Source organism: Crinia signifera, chromosome 19, assembly GCF_055691185.1.
Source record: "Crinia signifera chromosome 19, ASM5569118v1, whole genome shotgun sequence".
Classification (NCBI taxonomy): domain Eukaryota; kingdom Metazoa; phylum Chordata; class Amphibia; order Anura; family Myobatrachidae; genus Crinia; species Crinia signifera.
This window is the reverse complement of record NC_139226.1, coordinates 139,069,309-139,088,759: the sequence shown is the minus strand read 5'-3', so window position 1 is coordinate 139,088,759 and position 19,451 is coordinate 139,069,309. Positions and strand designations below refer to the sequence as shown.

The window sequence follows — 19,451 nt, the reverse complement described above, 5'->3', positions numbered from 1 at the left end:
GATACAGAGCTCAGTGGCTGATGAGGGAAGCGCAGCAGGGATACAGAGCTCAGTGGCTGTCGTGGGAAGCACAGCAGGGATACAGAGCTCAGTGGCTGATGAGGGAAGCGCAGCGGAGATACAGAGCTCAGTGGCTGATGAGGGAAGCGCAGCGGAGATACAGAGCTCAGTGGCTGATGAGGGAAGCGCAGCGGAGATACAGAGCTCAGTGGCTGATGAGGGAAGCGCAGCAGAGATACAGACCTCAGTGGCTGATGTGGGAAGCGCAGCAGGGATACAGAGCTCAGTGGCTGATGAGGGAAGCGCAGCAGGGATACAGAGCTCAGTGGCTGATGTGGGAAGCACAGCAGGGATACAGAGCTCAGTGGCTGATGAGGGAAGCGCAGCGGAGATACAGAGCTCAGTGGCTGATGAGGGAAGCGCAGCGGAGATACAGAGCTCAGTGGCTGATGTGGGAAGCACAGCAGGATACAGAGCTCAGTGGCTGATGAGGGAAGCGCAGCAGGGATACAGAGCTCAGTGGCTAATGTGGGAAGCACAGCAGAGATACAGAGCTCAGTGGCTGATGTGGGAAGCACAGCAGGATAAAGAGCTCAGTGGCTGATGTGTGAAGTGCAGCAGAGATACAGAGTTCAGAAGTAGATGGGGGAAGCACAGCAGGATACAGAGCTCAGTGGCTGATGAGGGAAGCACAGCAGGATACAGAGCTCAGTGGCTGATGAGGGAAGCACAGCAGAGATACAGAGCTCAGTGGCTGATGAGGGAAGCACAGCAGTGATACAGAGCTCAGTGGCTGATGAGGGAAGCACAGCAGCGATACAGAGCTCAGTGGCTGATGTGGGAAGCACAGCAGGGATACAGAGCTCAGTGGCTGATGAGGGAAGCACAGCAGTGATACAGAGCTCAGTGGCTAATGTGGGAAGCACAGCAGAGATACAGAGCTCAGTGGCTGATGTGGGAAGCACAGCAGGATAAAGAGCTCAGTGGCTGATGTGGGAAGTGCAGCAGAGATACAGAGTTCAGAAGTAGATGGGGGAAGCACAGCAGGATACAGAGCTCAGTGGCTGATGAGGGAAGCACAGCAGGATACAGAGCTCAGTGGCTGATGAGGGAAGCACAGCAGAGATACAGAGCTCAGTGGCTGATGAGGGAAGCGCAGTGGAGATACAGAGCTCAGTGGCTGATGTGGGAAGCACAGCAGGATACAGAGCTCAGTGGCTGATGAGGAAAGCGCAGCAGAGATACAGAGCTCAGTGGCTGATGAGTGAAGAGCAGCAGAGATACAGAGCTCAGTGGCTGATGAGGGAAGCGCAGCGGAGATACAGAGCTCAGTTGCTGATGTGGGAAGCACAGCAGGATACAGAGCTCAGTGGCTGATGAGGGAAGCGCAGCAGAGATACAGAGCTCAGCGGCTGATGAGGGAAGAGCAGCAGGGATCCAGAGCTCAGTGGCTGATGTGGGAAGCACAGCAGAGATACAGAGCTCAGTGGCTGATGTGGGAAGCACAGCAGAGATACAGAGCTCAGTGGCTGATGAGGGAAGAGCAGCAGAGATACAGAGCTCAGTGGCTGATGTGGGATGCGCAGCAGAGATACAGAGCTCAGCGGCTGATGAGGGAAGAGCAGCAGGGATCCAGAGCTCAGTGGCTGATGTGGGAAGCACAGCAGAGATACAGAGCTCAGTGGCTGATGTGGGAAGCACAGCAGAGATACAGAGCTCAGTGGCTGATGAGGGAAGAGCAGCAGAGATACAGAGCTTAGTGGCTGATGTGGGATGTGCAGCAGAGATACAGAGCTCAGTGGCTGATGTGGGATGTGCAGCAGAGATACAGAGCTCAGTGGCTGATGAGGGAAGAGCAGCAGGGATCCAGAGCTCAGTGGCTGATGTGGGAAGCACAGCAGAGATACAGAGCTCAGTGGCTGATGTGGGAAGCACAGCAGAGATACAGAGCTCAGTGGCTGATGAGGGAAGAGCAGCAGAGATACAGAGCTTAGTGGCTGATGTGGGATGTGCAGCAGAGATACAGAGCTCAGTGGCTGATGTGGGATGTGCAGCAGAGATACAGAGCCAATAGATACTGTGTATAGCCTTGACCAGTGGGAGTGCTACCTTGCCAAGGGGCGGGGACAGCTGGTGCTGCCATGTACTGTTTTCCTCCCTCCATGCCCTGTGTATTGCAACAAGCATATAACCCCTGGCAATGAGCAACAAACACCCGGCAATTAGCATGTAGGGATAAAATGTATAATTAATATTGGTGGAGGGGCGCTACAGACTTTTTTGGCTTGGGGGAGCAAAATTTAAAGTTTCACCTCTGATGGTAGCAGCAGCCCCTCGGCCGCCAATGGCTATACGTCTGATGTCGGCCATTCTTCTGATGCTTATTTTAGTTATTTCTGATCTGGAAATAATAATAATGAAAAGATTGCAGATTGTGGCAGTTACCGCAGACCCGCAGGAACCCCCTGTATCCCCGTCTATAACAGGTTTCATCAGTCTTCTTCTGATATCAGCGCGTTCTCTGGTGATCCTAATTATATTGCTGTACGTGATATATAGTTACTGTTCTAGAACTGCAGAACCCACAAGCATTAGCTCATCACTTGGAGCCGGCCTGTCATGTGGCGGAGGTGCCCATCACGCCTGCCACCACCCTCTCAGGAGGATGTGGGTTTCCATTTATACACTTGGCAAGGAGATCTTACCCCAGCGACTGGGCTGGCAGGAGAACTGTACGAGCGCTGCTGGCATACAGATACAATTACACTCATTCATGTCGCAGTGAGAGAACAAATCTCTGTAGCAGCCTATCAGGGATCAGCTCGGGGGCATGAATATACGCTTACACATATTGGCAATGTGACAAGTCACCCATAATGCATGTCAGTATGTAGACATTGAGAAAGCCATGTGGCTGCCGGTGGTAGCATGTCCCGCCCACTGTGTGTACGTCCGCAGCGTGCCATCAAGAAAGGAATGGGCACACATGCCCACGACACAGATGGGTTTCCTGCTATTTGATGGTTACCCCCAGAAATACCCACCGATCAATCTGTACGCATCTGTGCGTACGCACATGATTATGGCCACATGCCCCACTGTGTCCCACCTGAGATGTTCCATGCAGACCCGGCATTGCCCCACTGTGTCCCACCTGAGATGTTGCATGCAGACCCGGCATTGCCCCACTGTGTCCCACCTGAGATGTTCCATACAGACCCAGCATTGCCCCACTGTGTCCCACCTGAGATGTTGCATGCAGACCCGGCATTGCCCCACTGTGTCCCACCTGAGATGTTCCATGCAGACCCAGCATTGCCCCACTGTGTCCCACCTGAGATGTTGCATGCAGACCCGGCATTGCCCCACTGTGTCCCACCTGAGATGTTCCATGCAGACCCGGCATTGCCCCACTGTGTCCCACCTGAGATGTTCCATGCAGACCCGGCATTGCTCCACTGTGTCCCACCTGAGATGTTCCATGCAGACCCGGCATTGCCCCACTGTGTCCCACCTGAGATGTTCCATGCAGACCCGGCATTGCCCCACTGTGTCCCACCTGAGATGTTCCATGCAGACCCGGCATTGCCCCACTGTGTCCCACCTGAGATGTTCCATGCAGACCCGGCATTGCCCCACTGTGTCCCACCTGAGATGTTCCATACAGACCCAGCATTGCCCCACTGTGTCCCACCTGAGATGTTCCATGCAGACCCAGCATTGCCCCACTGTGTCCCACCTGAGATGTTCCATGCAGACCCAGCATTGACCCACTGTGTCCCACCTGAGATGTTCCATGCAGACCCAGCATTGCTCCACTGTGTCCCACCTGAGATGTTCCATACAGACCAAGCATTGCCCCACTGTGTCCCACCTGAGATGTTCCATGCAGACCCAGCATTGCCCCACTGTGTCCCACCTGAGATGTTCCATGCAGACCCGGCATTGCCCCACTGTGTCCCACCTGAGATGTTCTATACAGACCCAGCATTGTCTCACTGTGTCCAGTCTGAGATGTTCCATGCAGACCCGGCATTGCCCCACTGTGTCCCACCTGAGATGTTCCATGCAGACCCAGCATTGACCCACTGTGTCCCACCTGAGATGTTCCATACAGACCCAGCATTGCTCCACTGTGTCCCACCTGAGATGTTCCATACAGACCCAGCATTGCCCCACTGTGTCCCACCTGAGATGTTCCCTGCAGACCCAGCATTGACCCACTGTGTCCCACCTGAGATGTTCCATGCAGACCCAGCATTGACCCACTGTGTCCCACCTGAGATGTTCCATGCAGACCCGGCATTGCCCCACTGTGTCCCATCTGAGATGTTCCATACAGACCCGGCATTGACCCACTGTGTCCCACCTGAGATGTACCATGCAGACCCAGCATTGCTCCACTGTGTCCCACCTGAGATGTTCCATACAGACCCAGCATTGCCCCACTGTGTCCCACCTGAGATGTTCCATGCAGACCCAGCATTGCTCCACTGTGTCCCACCTGAGATGTTCTATACAGACCCAGCATTGCCCCACTGTGTCCCACATTAGATGTTCCTGCCCACATTAGATGTTCCTTGCAGACCCAGCATTGCCCCACTGTGTCCCACCTGAGATGTTCCATCCAGACCCAGCATTGCCCCACTGTGTCCCACCTGAGATGTTCCATGCAGACCCGGCATTGCCCCACCGTGTCCCACCTGAGATGTTCCCTGCAGACCCGGCATTGCCCCACTGTGTCCCACCTGAGATGTTCCTTGCAGACCCGGCATTTCCCCCCTTGATTTACATTTAAGGGTGCAATGCTATTTCATCGCTAATGGGGCATAAAACATGTATCTATGACTGGGACAACAATTATTATTTTGTGGTTCTGTAAATGGTGCCTACATGGTAATATTACCAGTGATGTCCTGATAAATACATGCATTGTGCCCCCTCTGTGCTGGCCACACAGCTCTGGTGCCTGCCTGGCAAGCTTGCCCAGCAAGCCAGAGATTTGCCATTTGAACATATCGCACGTTGTAGGTGATTTGTGAAGTCTGCCATCTGGAGACGAGAACCATCTGTGATTTGCAGCTGTTACAAACCACCAGAGCACTCGGGGGGGGGCTTGTTAAATAAGCAAAACTTTTACTGGCAAATCATGTCCGACGTTTCGGGTTTCGCAGACCCCTTAGTCCAGGTGTACGAAACATCGGACATGATTTGCCAGTAAAAGTTTGTTTTCTATGGTATTCTCATATATATATAATTTTTCATTTGTGCATGCAGATGTGCAAATCCATACTGCACTGCAGGGGGGCTACATGCAGAAGCAAACAGTGTTTACCCTGCACAGAAACAATATAAATTGTCTGGCCCATAGTTTGCAGTATTACCATGGTCACATATTGGTCATGTATTGGTATATTGGTCATGTATTGGTATATTGGTCACATATTGGTCATGTAATGGTATATTGGTCATGTATTGGTATATTGGTCATGTATTGGTATATTGGTCGTGTATTGGTATATTGGTCGTGTATTGGTATATTGGTTGTGTAATGGTATATTGGTCATGTATTGGTATATTGGTCATGTATTGGTATATTGGTCATGTAATGGTATATTGGTCATGTATTGGTATATTGGTCATGTATTGGTATATTGGTCGTGTATTGGTATATTGGTCGTGTATTGGTATATTGGTCGTGTAATGGTATATTGGTCACGTATTGGTCATGTATTGGTATATTGGTCATGTATTGGTATATTGGTCATGTAATGGTATATTGGTCATGTATTGGTATATTGGTCATGTATTGGTATATTGGTCGTGTATTGGTATATTGGTCGTGTATTGGTATATTGGTCGTGTAATGGTATAGTGGTCACGTATTGGTCATGTATTGGTATATTGGTCATGTAATGGTATATTGGTCATGTATTGGTATATTGGTCATGTATTGGTATATTGGTCGTGTATTGGTATATTGGTCGTGTATTGGTATATTGGTCGTGTATTGGTATATTGGTCACGTATTGGTATATTGGTCACGTATTGGTCATGTATTGGTATATTGGTTATGTATTGGTCATGTATTGGTATATTGGTCATGTATTGGTATATTAGTCACGTATTGGTATATTGGTTGTGTATTGGTATATTGGTCACGTATTGGTATATTGGTCACGTATTGGTATATTGGTCACGTATTGGTCATGTATTGGTATATTGGTTATGTATTGGTCATGTATTGGTATATTGGTCATGTATTGGTATATTAGTCACGTATTGGTATATTGGTCATGTAATGGTATATTGGTCATGTATTGGTATATTGGTCATGTATTGGTATATTGGTCACGTATTGGTATATTGGTTGTGTATTGGGATGGAGACTAGCACCCATACACTCGGGAGTTATTTAGCAGGCGATGCATGGCGCAGCATCCACTGGAGTCACAGCAATGTTTTGGTGCTGTTAGTGGGAATGTATACGGGAGAAGCAGATTTCTCCAGTGACAGAAACATCTCATCATCTCTGTAGCATTAAATCACCTCCAGACGCTCTTGGAATGAGATTGTCAATCTCCGGGATGTTAAACCTCTCCTATAGAATACCCCCATGACCTCTCCCCACAGTAGTCAGCCTGTCAGAACATTGGCCTGGGTGCTGGGGAATTCTGGCAGCTAACTGCAGATGTTATAAAGAAATGACCACCAGCCCCGGTACATCGAAGTCAGTCAGTCCTGTCCCTGGCCCAGAGAGAGTGAGGGCATCAGAGCTCTAACTCTGGTCTGTCATCAACTTAGAGACAATAAAACTTTCACACTACTTATCTACAAACTAATTAAGGACTCAATTTACAAGCTCATTCTGTTATTTTGTTTTGTTTTGATCTTAAGAATGTCCATCTATCACATCTTGTTCCTACTCTGCTGTGTATATATGTGTGTTTCTTCACACACCTTGTTATACCATGCCTGAGGAAGAGACCTAAGTAGTCTCGAAAGCTTGCATTTTAACAACATTTATTTTTGTTAGCCATTAAAAGGTATCATATTTGCTAGATTGCTATTTTGTTTTTCTCACTGAGGAACAATAAAACTTTTCCTGTCCCTGGGAAATGCAGGTCCTGTCTCCTCATACAGGATTCCCAGGCACCCGCACTGCCAATGCCAGACCTAGGAGGGGGGGGCCTGGACTGCACACCCTAACATTATAGAGGTTCACCCCTTGGGTGCAGGGCACCCCCAAACTGCCCCATCTAGACCACTCCATTAGAGTGTAAGTTCAAATAAAAAAGGAGTGAGATATCAGATTGTCAGTGTAATAGTGAGATATCAGAGTGTTAGTATAATAGTGAGGTATCAGAGTGTTAGTATAATAGTGAGGTATCAGAGTGTTAGTATAATAGTGAGGTATCAGAGTGTCAGTATAATAGTGAGGTATCAGAGTGTCAGTATAATAGTGAGATATCAGAGTGTCAGTATAATAGTGAGGTATCAGAGTGTCAGTATAATAGTGAGGTATCAGAGTGTCAGTATAATAGTGAGATATCAGAGTGTCAGTATAATAGTGAGGTATCAGAGTGTCAGTATAATAGTGAGATATCAGAGTGTCAGTATAATAGTGAGATATCAGAGTGTCAGTATAATAGTGAGGTATCAGAGTGTCAGTATAATAGTGAGGTATCAGAGTGTCAGTATAATAGTGAGGTATCAGAGTTTCAATATAATAGTGAGATATCAGAGTGTCAGTATAATAGTGAGATATCAGAGTGTCAGTATAATAGTGAGATATCAGTGTGTCTGTATAATAGTGAGATATCAGAGTGTCAGTATAATAGTGAGATATCAGAGTGTTAGTGTAATAGTGAGGTGTCAGAGTGTTAGTGTAATAGTGAGGTGTCAGAGTCTTAGTGTAATAGTGAGGTGTCAGAGTGTTAGTGTAATAGTGAGATATCAGAGTGTCAGTATAATAGTGAGATATCAGAGTGTCAGTATAATAACGCGGTATCAGAGTGTCAGTATAATAGTGCGGTATCAGAGTGTCAGTATAATAGTGCGGTATCAGAGTGTTAGTATAATAGTGAGGTATCAGAGTGTTAGTGTAATAGTGAGATATCAGAGTGTTAGTGTAATAGAGCGATATCAGAGTGATGGTATAATAGTGAGATGTCAGAGTGTTAGTATAATAGTGAGGTATCAGAGTGTTAGTATAATAGTGAGATATCAGAGTGTTAGTATAATAGTGAGAAATAGAATAGAATCAACTTTATTGGCCATGTGTGCTTGCGCACACTAGGAATTTTTTGTGGATTTACAGTGCAGCATCAAGGAGGGATAAAAAGGGGGGGGGGACGCATAACATACATTAAATTGAGACATTATATGCGGGGAACACATGCCCGCCCAGCAGCTCAGCGCCTAGGCAGCCATCAGCGGCGCCACTGGTCGTTGCAGCAGCCAGGTAGGTAACAATATAAGCAGGGACAGTACAGTTATCACACAGGGAACACATACCCGCCGAGCTGTACAGCGCCTAGGCAGCCATCAGCGGCACCACTGGTCATTGCAGCAGCCAGGTAGGTAACAATATAAGCAGGGACAGTACAGTATCACACAGGGAACACATACCCGCCGAGCTGCACAGCGCCTAGGCAGCCATCAGCGGCACCACTGGTCGTTGCAGCAGCCAGGTAGGTAGCAGTATGAGCAGGGACAGTACAGTTATCACATAAGGAACAAATACCCGCCGAGCTGCACAGTGCCTAGGCAGCCATCAGCAACGCCACTGGTCGTTGCAGCAGCCAGGTAGGTAACAATATAAGCAGGGACAGTACAGTATCACACAGGGAACACATACCTAGGGTTACCACCTAGTCCCTTTAATTCCGGACACATGTTAATTACACAGGTTCTGTGGCAGTTTAAAATCAGTTGAAGTGGAGTCTTGAAGTCAGCAAGCCATAGAACCTGTATAATTAATATGTGTCCGGAATTAAAGGGACTAGGTGGTAACCCTACACATACCTGCCGAGCTGCACAGCACCTAGGCAGCCATCAGCGGCACCACTGGTCATTGCAGCAGCCAGGTAGGTAACAGTATGAGCAAAGACATCGCAGTTATAGCAGAGACAGTACAGTTATCACACAGGGGGCACAAGGTTATATATGGTTGAGTGCACAGATCTCAGGCAGCCATTTGCAGTGGTGATGATGGTAGTGGGGGGAGGGGGGGGGGAGTCATTGAGTGTTAGTATAATAGTGAGGTATCACTAGTGAGGCACACCTAACCCAGAGGCGGTGAGTGCACACTGGCACAAGGTGTGACATCAAAACGCCCCGGGAAGGGGGGCTGTTACACAGAGGGAGGGTTTGTGTTCACAGCATATATGTAAGGGCAGGGCTATTTTTCTGCAGGCTCCAGCAGGAACTGAGGCCCTTATTCTAGTTCACTCTTTCTGACAAAATATTTCTTAGATGGACAAAACCATGTGCACTGCAGGTGAGGCAGGTGTTACTTGTGCAGAGATAATTAGATTTGGGTGGGGTTTTACACCTGCCTCACCTGCAGTGCACATGGTTTTGTCCATCTAAGAAATATGTTGTCAGAAAGAGTGAACTAGAATAAGGGCCTCAGTTCCTGCTGGAGCCTGCAGAAAAAATCCCTGTGTAAGGGCATCAGATATGAACATGTGTTAAAATTAAGAACCAAATACACAACAGTAATGAAATAAATCTGTTCTGGTATTTAGGGTGATATTTGTTACATTTGCAAATATTAAGGACTTCACAGTAACATCTTCCGTGCTTCCCCAGGACTATGGGGGCCGCTGTAATGTAGGAATTGCCAGGCTGGATATAGGGAAAGGAAACTATTGCAGGAATGCAGTTGATGTTCTGTAAGGACACCCAGCCATATTGTGCAGCTCATCGCCGCCCTCTTGTGGCTGTTCTGCAAACTGCGATCTCTGATGCCTGAGTACATGGAACAACACATTTCCTATGTACATGTTTTACATAGGAAATGTGAATTACTACACAGAGAGAGTTACAAGAGAATGGTACAAATTAAATGTAATTAAACACAAGATTATGTCCTATTCCTGTCTGGGGAAACTACTGACGCATGGATGTAACACTCCAAAGCACAGCTAAGTCAGAGAATAGCCCATGCCCAATAAGGTGCCAGTTCCAAGCCGCCAGTCAGCGGTGGCGCCATTATCAGTGGTTATTTGGTTGGCAGTGATGTCTCCTGGCATACGCTTTAGCCCCTGTGCGCAGACCCTCACTTGTCACCCAATCCCACCCCTGGTGAATAAGAGATTGTACAATGAATATGTCTGCATGCGAGCCCCTGGCTTTCTCCATGTGGTCCCTGATTCCTAAGAGATAAATCATATTGGTTCACCACACAAAATGGCCGCCTTGCTGTGTGTAGGTGACCACGGCACCCTATCACCAGCTCCCACTAATCAGTACATGACGGCCACAACTGGGGTCCTGGGTTATATCCCTGCTCTCTAATGTGTGTGCCATTTTCCATAGGTCTCTGCTCTGTCATCGGAACACTCTCTCAGACAGTCACGCATATGGAGGTGAGCGGGATATCTGAGGAGAATGTCACGCTGCCATGTTCGCACAAGCTGGGAGTGCTGGGAAGTAACCTGGACATCGAGTGGTTCTCCAACGTCTCCGACAAAGGCCAGAAAGTGGTAATGTATTACTGCACATCGCCCCCATGTTCCCGATCACATGTGTAAGCGGCTTGTGAAGGAAAAGCAACGACCTACAAATAGCCTAATATGTACAGTATGGCCTAGGTGCTGCCATTGCTGTACTGTCATATAGCAAACCAGCGCAGACAGGCGCCACTGTGCATTGGGTTATATATGCAGGACGCTAGGATATTACCAGACATCACCATATACCCTGAGAGCAGACAGGCGGCACCGTGCGTGGGGTTATATATATGCAGGACACTAGGATATTACCAGACATCACCCTATACCCTGAGAGCAGACAGGCGGCACCGTGCGTGGGGTTATATATGCAGGACGCTGGGATATTACCAGACATCACCCTATACCCTGAGAGCAGACAGGCGGCACCGTGCGTGGGGTTATATATATGCAGGACGCTAGGATATTACCAGACATCACCCTATACCCTGAGAGCAGACAGGCGGCACCGAGCGTGGGGTTATATATATGCAGGACACTAGGATATTACCAGACATCACCTTATACCCTGAGAGCAGACAGGCGGCACCGTGCGTGGGGTTATATATATGCAGGACGCTAGGATATTACCAGACATCACCCTATACCCTGAGAGCAGACAGGCGGCACTGTGCGTGGGGTTATATATGCAGGACGCTAGGATATTACCAGAGATCACCCTATACCCTGAGAGCAGACAGGCGGCACCGTGCGTGGGGTTATATATGCAGGACGCTAGGATATTACCAGACATCACCCTATACCCTGAGAGCAGACAGGCGGCACCGTGCGTGGGGTTATATATATGCAGGACACTAAGATATTACCAGACATCACCCTATACCCTGAGAGCAGACAGGCGGCACCGAGCGTGGGGTTATATATATGCAGGACACTAAGATATTACCAGACATCACCCTATACCCTGAGAGCAGACAGGCGGCACTGTGCGTGGGGTTATATATATGCAGGACGCTAGGATATTACCAGACATCACCCTATACCCTGAGAGCAGACAGGCGGCACCGAGCGTGGGGTTATATATATGCAGGACACTAAGATATTACCAGACATCACCCTATACCCTGAGAGCAGACAGGCGGCACCGTGCGTGGGGTTATATATATGCAGGACACTAAGATATTACCAGACATCACCCTATACCCTGAGAGCAGACAGGCGGCACCGTGCGTGGGGTTATATATATGCAGGACGCTAGGATATTACCAGACATCACCCTATACCCTGAGAGCAGACAGGCAGCACCGTGCGTGGGGTTATATATATGCAGGACACTAGGATATTACCAGACATCACCATATACCCTGAGAGCAGACAGGCGGCACCGTGCATGGGGTTATATATATGCAGGACACTAGGATATTACCAGACATCACCGTATACCCTGAGAGCAGACAGGCGGCACCGTGCATGGGGTTATATATATGCAGGACACTAGGATATTACCAGACATCACCGTATACCCTGAGAGCAGACAGGCGGCACCGTGCATGGGGTTATATATATGCAGGACACTAGGATATCACCCTATACCCTGAGAGCAGACAGGCGGCATCGTGCGGGGGGTTATATATATGCAGGACACTAGGATATCACCCTATACCCTGAGAGCAGACAGGCGGCACCGTGCGTGGGGTTATATATGCAGGACGCTAGGATATTACCAGACATCACCCTATACCCTGAGAGCAGACAGGCGGCACCGTGCGTGGGGTTATATATATGCAGGACACTAGGATATTACCAGACATCACCCTATACCCTGAGAGCAGACAGGCAGCACCGTGCGTGGGGTTATATATGCAGGACGCTAGGATATTACCAGACATCACCCTATACCCTGAGAGCAGACAGGCGGCACCGTGCGTGGGGTTATATATGCAGGACGCTAGGATATTACCAGACATCACCCTATACCCTGAGAGCAGACAGGCGGCACCGTGCGTGGGGTTATATATGCAGGACGCTAGGATATTACCAGACATCACCATATACCCTGAGAGCAGACAGGCGGCACCGTGCATGGGGTTATATATATGCAGGACACTAGGATATTACCAGACATCACCGTATACCCTGAGAGCAGACAGGCGGCACCGTGCATGGGGTTATATATATGCAGGACACTAGGATATTACCAGACATCACCGTATACCCTGAGAGCAGACAGGCGGCACCGTGCATGGGGTTATATATATGCAGGACACTAGGATAGCACCCTATACCCTGAGAGCAGACAGGCGGCATCGTGCGGGGGTTATATATATGCAGGACACTAGGATATCACCCTATACCCTGAGAGCAGACAGGCAGCACCGTGCGTGGGGTTATATATGCAGGACGCTAGGATATTACCAGACATCACCCTATACCCTGAGAGCAGACAGGCGGCACCGTGCGTGGGGTTATATATATGCAGGACACTAGGATATTACCAGACATCACCCTATACCCTGAGAGCAGACAGGCGGCACCGTGCGTGGGGTTATATATGCAGGACGCTAGGATATTACCAGACATCACCCTATACCCTGAGAGCAGACAGGCGGCACCGTGCGTGGGGTTATATATGCAGGACGCTAGGATATTACCAGACATCACCCTATACCCTGAGAGCAGACAGGTGGCACCGAGCGTGGGGTTATATATATGCAGGACGCTAGGATATTACCAGACATCACCCTATACTCTGAGAGCAGACAGGCGGCACCGTGCGTGGGGTTATATATATGCAGGACGCTAGGATATTACCAGACATCACCCTATACCCTGAGAGCAGACAGGCGGCACCGTGCGTGGGGTTATATATGCAGGACACTAGGATATTACCAGACATCACCCTATACCCTGAGAGCAGACAGGCAGCTCCGTGCTTGGGGTTATATATATGCAGGACGCTAGGATATTACCAGACATCACCCTATACCCTGAGAGCAGACAGGCGGCACCGTGCGTGGGGTTATATATGCAGGACGCTAGGATATTACCAGACATCACCCTATACCCTGAGAGCAGACAGGCGGCACCGTGCGTGGGGTTATATATATATGCAGGACGCTAGGATATTACCAGACATCACCCTATACCCTGAGAGCAGACAGGTGGCACCGAGCGTGGGGTTATATATATGCAGGACGCTAGGATATTACCAGACATCACCCTATACTCTGAGAGCAGACAGGCGGCACCGTGCGTGGGGTTATATATATGCAGGACACTAGGATATTACCAGACATCACCATATACCCTGAGAGCAGACAGGCGGCACCGTGCGTGGGGTTATATATATGCAGGACGCTAGGATATTACCAGACATCACCCTATACCCTGAGAGCAGACAGGCAGCACCGTGCGTGGGGTTATATATATGCAGGACGCTAGGATATTACCAGACATCACCCTATACCCTGAGAGCAGACAGGCGGCACCGTGCGTGGGGTTATATATGCAGGACACTAGGATATTACCAGACATCACCCTATACCCTGAAAGCAGACAGGCAGCTCCGTGCGTGGGGTTATATATATGCAGGACGCTAGGATATTACCAGACATCACCCTATACTCTGAGAGCAGACAGGCGGCACCGTGCGTGGGGTTATATATATGCAGGACGCTAGGATATTACCAGACATCCCCATATACCCTGAGAGCAGACAGGCGGCACCGTGCGTGGGGTTATATATATGCAGGACGCTAGGATATTACCAGACATCACCCTATACCCTGAGAGCAGACATGCGGCACCGTGCGTGGGGTTATATATATGCAGGACACTAGGATATTACCAGACATCACCTTATACCCTGAGAGCAGACAGGCGGCACCGTGCGTGGGGTTATATATGCAGGACGCTAGGATATTACCGGACATCACCCTATACCCTGAGAGCAGACAGGCGGCACCGTGCGTGGGGTTATATATGCAGGACGCTAGGATATTACCGGACATCACCCTATACCCTGAGAGCAGACAGGCGGCACCGTGCGTGGGGTTATATATATGCAGGACGCTAGGATATTACCAGACATCACCCTATACCCTGAGAGCAGACAGGCAGCACCGTACGTGGGGTTATATATATGCAGGACACTAGGATATTACCAGACATCACCCTATATCCTGAGAGCAGACAGGCGGCACCGTGCGTGGGGTTATATATATGCAGGATACTAGGATATTACCAGACATCACCCTATACCCTGAGAGCAGACAGGCGGCACCGTGCGTGGGGTTATATATGCAGGACACTAGGATATTACCAGACATCACCATATACCCTGAGAGCAGACAGGCGGCACCGTGCGTGGGGTTATATATGCAGGACACTAGGATATTACCAGACATCACCATATACCCTGAGAGCAGACAGGCGGCACCGTGCGTGGGGTTATATATGTAGGACACTAGGATATAACCAGCCATCACCCTATACCCTGAGAGCAGACAGGTGGCACCGAGCGTGGGGTTATATATGCAGGACGCTAGGATATTACCAGACATCACCCTATACCCTGAGAGCAGACAGGCGGCACCGTGCGTGGGGTTATATATATGCAGGACACTAGGATATTACCAGACATCACCCTATACCCTGAGAGCAGACAGGCGGCACCGAGCGTGGGGTTATATATATGCAGGACACTAGGATATTACCAGACATCACCCTATACCCTGAGAGCAGACAGGCGGCACCGTGCGTGGGGTTATATATATGCAGGACGCTAGGATATTACCAGACATCACCCTATACCCTGAGAGCAGACAGGCGGCACCGTGCGTGGGGTTATATATATGCAGGACGCTAGGATATTACCAGACATCACCATATACCCTGAGAGCAGACAAGCGGCACCGTGAGTGGGGTTATATATGCAGGACGCTAGGATATTACCAGACATCACCCTATACCCTGAGAGCAGACAGGCGGCACCGTGCGTGGGGTTATATATGCAGGACGCTAGGATATTACCAGCCATCACCCTATACCCTGAGAGCAGACAGGCGGCACCGTGCGTGGGGTTATATATGTAGGACACTAGGATATAACCAGCCATCACCCTATATCCTGAGAGCAGACAGGCGGCACCGTGCGTGGGGTTATATATGCAGGACGCTAGGATATTACCAGACATCACCATATACCCTGAGAGCAGACAGGCGGCACCGTGCGTGGGGTTATATATATGCAGGACGCTAGGATATTACCAGACATCACCCTATACCCTGAGAGCAGACAGGCGGCACCGTGCGTGGGGTTATATATATGCAGGACGCTAGGATATAACCAGCCATCACCCTATATCCTGAGAGCAGACAGGCGGCACCGAGCGTGGGGTTATATATATGCAGGACACTAGGATATTACCAGACATCACCCTATACCCTGAGAGCAGACAGGCGGCATCGAGCGTGGGGTTATATATGCAGGACGCTAGGATATTACCAGACATCACCCTATACTCTGAGAGCAGACAGGCGGCACCGTGCGTGGGGTTATATATGTAGGACACTAGGATATAACCAGCCATCACCCTATACCCTGAGAGCAGACAGGTGGCACCGAGCGTGGGGTTATATATGCAGGACGCTAGGATATTACCAGACATCACCCTATACCCTGAGAGCAGACAGGCGGCACCGTGCGTGGGGTTATATATGCAGGACGCTAGGATATTACCGGACATCACCCTATACCCTGAGAGCAGACAGGCAGCACCGAGCGTGGGGTTATATATGCAGGACACTAGGATATTACCAGACATCACCCTATACCCTGAGAGCAGACAGGCGGCACCGTGCGTGGGGTTATATATATGCAGGACACTAAGATATTACCAGACATCACCCTATACCCTGAGAGCAGACAGGCGGCACCGTGCGTGGGGTTATATATGCAGGACACTAGGATATTACCAGACATCATCCTATACCCTGAGAGCAGACAGGCGGCACCGTGCGTGGGGTTATATATGCAGGACGCTAGGATATTACCAGACATCACCATATACCCTGAGAGCAGACAGGCGGCACCGTGCGTGGGGTTATATATATGCAGGACGCTAGGATATAACCAGCCATCACCCTATATCCTGAGAGCAGACAGGCGGCACCGAGCGTGGGGTTATATATATGCAGGACACTAGGATATTACCAGACATCACCCTATACCCTGAGAGCAGACAGGCGGCATCGAGCGTGGGGTTATATATGCAGGACGCTAGGATATTACCAGACATCACCCTATACCCTGAGAGCAGACAGGCAGCACCGAGCGTGGGGTTATATATGCAGGACACTAGGATATTACCAGACATCACCCTATACCCTGAGAGCAGACAGGCGGCACCGTGCGTGGGGTTATATATATGCAGGACACTAAGATATTACCAGACATCACCCTATACCCTGAGAGCAGACAGGCGGCACCGTGCGTGGGGTTATATATGCAGGACACTAGGATATTACCAGACATCATCCTATACCCTGAGAGCAGACAGGCGGCACCGTGCGTGGGGTTATATATGCAGGACGCTAGGATATTACCAGACATCACCATATACCCTGAGAGCAGACAGGCGGCACCGTGCGTGGGGTTATATATGCAGGACGCTAGGATATTACCAGAGATCACCCTATACCCTGAGAGCAGACAGGCGGCACCGTGCGTGGGGTTATATATATGCAGGACACTAGGATATTACCAGACATCACCCTATATCCTGAGAGCAGACAGGCGGCACCGTGCGTGGGGTTATATATATGCAGGACGCTAGGATATTACCAGACATCATCCTATACCCTGAGAGCAGACAGGCGGCACCGTGCGTGGGGTTATATATATGCAGGACACTAGGATATTACCAGACATCACCATATACCCTGAGAGCAGACAGGCGGCACCGTGCGTGGGGTTATATATGTAGGACACTAGGATATAACCAGCCATCACCCTATACCCTGAGAGCAGACAGGCGGCACCGTGCGTGGGGTTATATATGCAGGACGCTAGGATATTACCAGACATCACCATATACCCTGAGAGCAGACAGGCGGCACCGTGCGTGGGGTTATATATATGCAGGACACTAAGATATTACCAGACATCACCCTATACCCTGAGAGCAGACAGGCGGCACCGTGCGTGGGGTTATATATGTAGGACACTAGGATATAACCAGCCATCACCCTATACCCTGAGAGCAGACAGGCGGCACCGTGCGTGGGGTTATATATATGCAGGACGCTAGGATATTACCAGACATCACCCTATACCCTGAGAGCAGACAAGCAGCACCGTACGTGGGGTTATATATATGCAGGACACTAGGATATTACCAGACATCACCCTATATCCTGAGAGCAGACAGGCGGCACCGTGCGTGGGGTTATATATATGCAGGACACTAGGATATTACCAGACATCACCCTATACCCTGAGAGCAGACAGGCGGCACCGTGCGTGGGGTTATATATGCAGGACGCTAGGATATTACCAGACATCACCCTATACCCTGAGAGCAGACAGATAGCACCGTGCGTGGGGTTATATATATGCAGGACACTAGGATAACACACGTTGGCCCCGCAGCGCATGCCTGCAGGATGTAATGGTCTCCCCTCTGCTTCCCAGATACTCAGCTACAGTGGAGGAAAAGTCTATGAGAATGACGACCTCACCGGCCGCTACCGGTTCTCCTCCAACTGCTCAGCCGGCGATGCCGACATATTCATCCCCTCCCTGGAGCCCAGCGATGCCGGACAGTACATCTGCAAAGTGAAGAATGCTGGGAAATACAAATGGTGTTACATCAACTTAAAGATTCTGGGTGAGTCTCCATCACTCCTGCACTGTCACCTTCTCACCCACAGGGCGGTGCTACAATGGAGTCTGTGTGAGTCCCCATCACTCCCGCACTGCCCCCTCTCACCCATAGGGCGGTGCTGCAATGGAGTCTGGGTGAGTCTCCATCACTCCTGCACTGTCCCCTTCTCACCCACAGGGCGGTGCTGCAATGGAGTCTGGGTGAGTCTCCATCACTCCTGCACTGTCCCCTTCTCACCCACAGGGCGGTGCTGCAATGGAGTCTGGGTGAGTCTCCATCACTCCTGCACTGCCCCCTTCTCACCCACAGGGCGGTGCTGCAATGGAGTCTGGGTGAGTCTCCATCACTCCTGCACTGTCCCCTTCTCACCCACAGGGCGGTGCTGCAATGGAGTCTGGGTGAGTCTCCATCACTCCTGCACTGTCCCCTTCTCACCCATAGGGCGGTGCTACAATGGAGTCTGTGTGAGTCTCCATCACTCCTGCACTGTCCCCTTCTCACCCACAGGGCGGTGCTGCAATGGAGTCTGTGTGAGTCCCCATCACTCCTGCACTGTCCCCTTCTCACCCATAGGGAGGTGCTACAATGGAGTCTGTGTGAGTCTCCATCACTCCTGCACTGCCCCCTTCTCACCCACAGGGCGGTGCTGCAATGGAGTCTGGGTGAGTCTCCATCACTCCTGCACTGCCCCCTTCTCACCCATAGGGCGGTGCTGCAATGGAGTCTGTGTGAGTCCCCATCACTCCTGCACTGTCCCCTTCTCACCCATAGGGAGGTGCTACAATGGAGTCTGTGTGAGTCTCCATCACTCCTGCACTGCCCCCTTCTCACCCACAGGGCGGTGCTGCAATGGAGTCTGGGTTAATCTCCATCACTCCTGCACTGCC

The 19,451-nt window shown here is 50.0% G+C and overlaps 1 protein-coding gene across 1 annotated transcript in view; it reads left to right on the top strand.

Moving 5' to 3' along the window:
• CLMP (CXADR like cell adhesion molecule) overlaps positions 1-19,451 on the top strand; it is an 86,883-nt gene that overhangs the window by 42,478 nt on the left and 24,954 nt on the right. The window contains exons 2-3 of the mRNA XM_083163512.1: positions 10,546-10,712; positions 18,372-18,567. Of these exons, the coding sequence (XP_083019638.1) occupies positions 10,546-10,712; positions 18,372-18,567 (363 nt within the window). The remainder of the gene's footprint in view (positions 1-10,545; positions 10,713-18,371; positions 18,568-19,451) is intronic.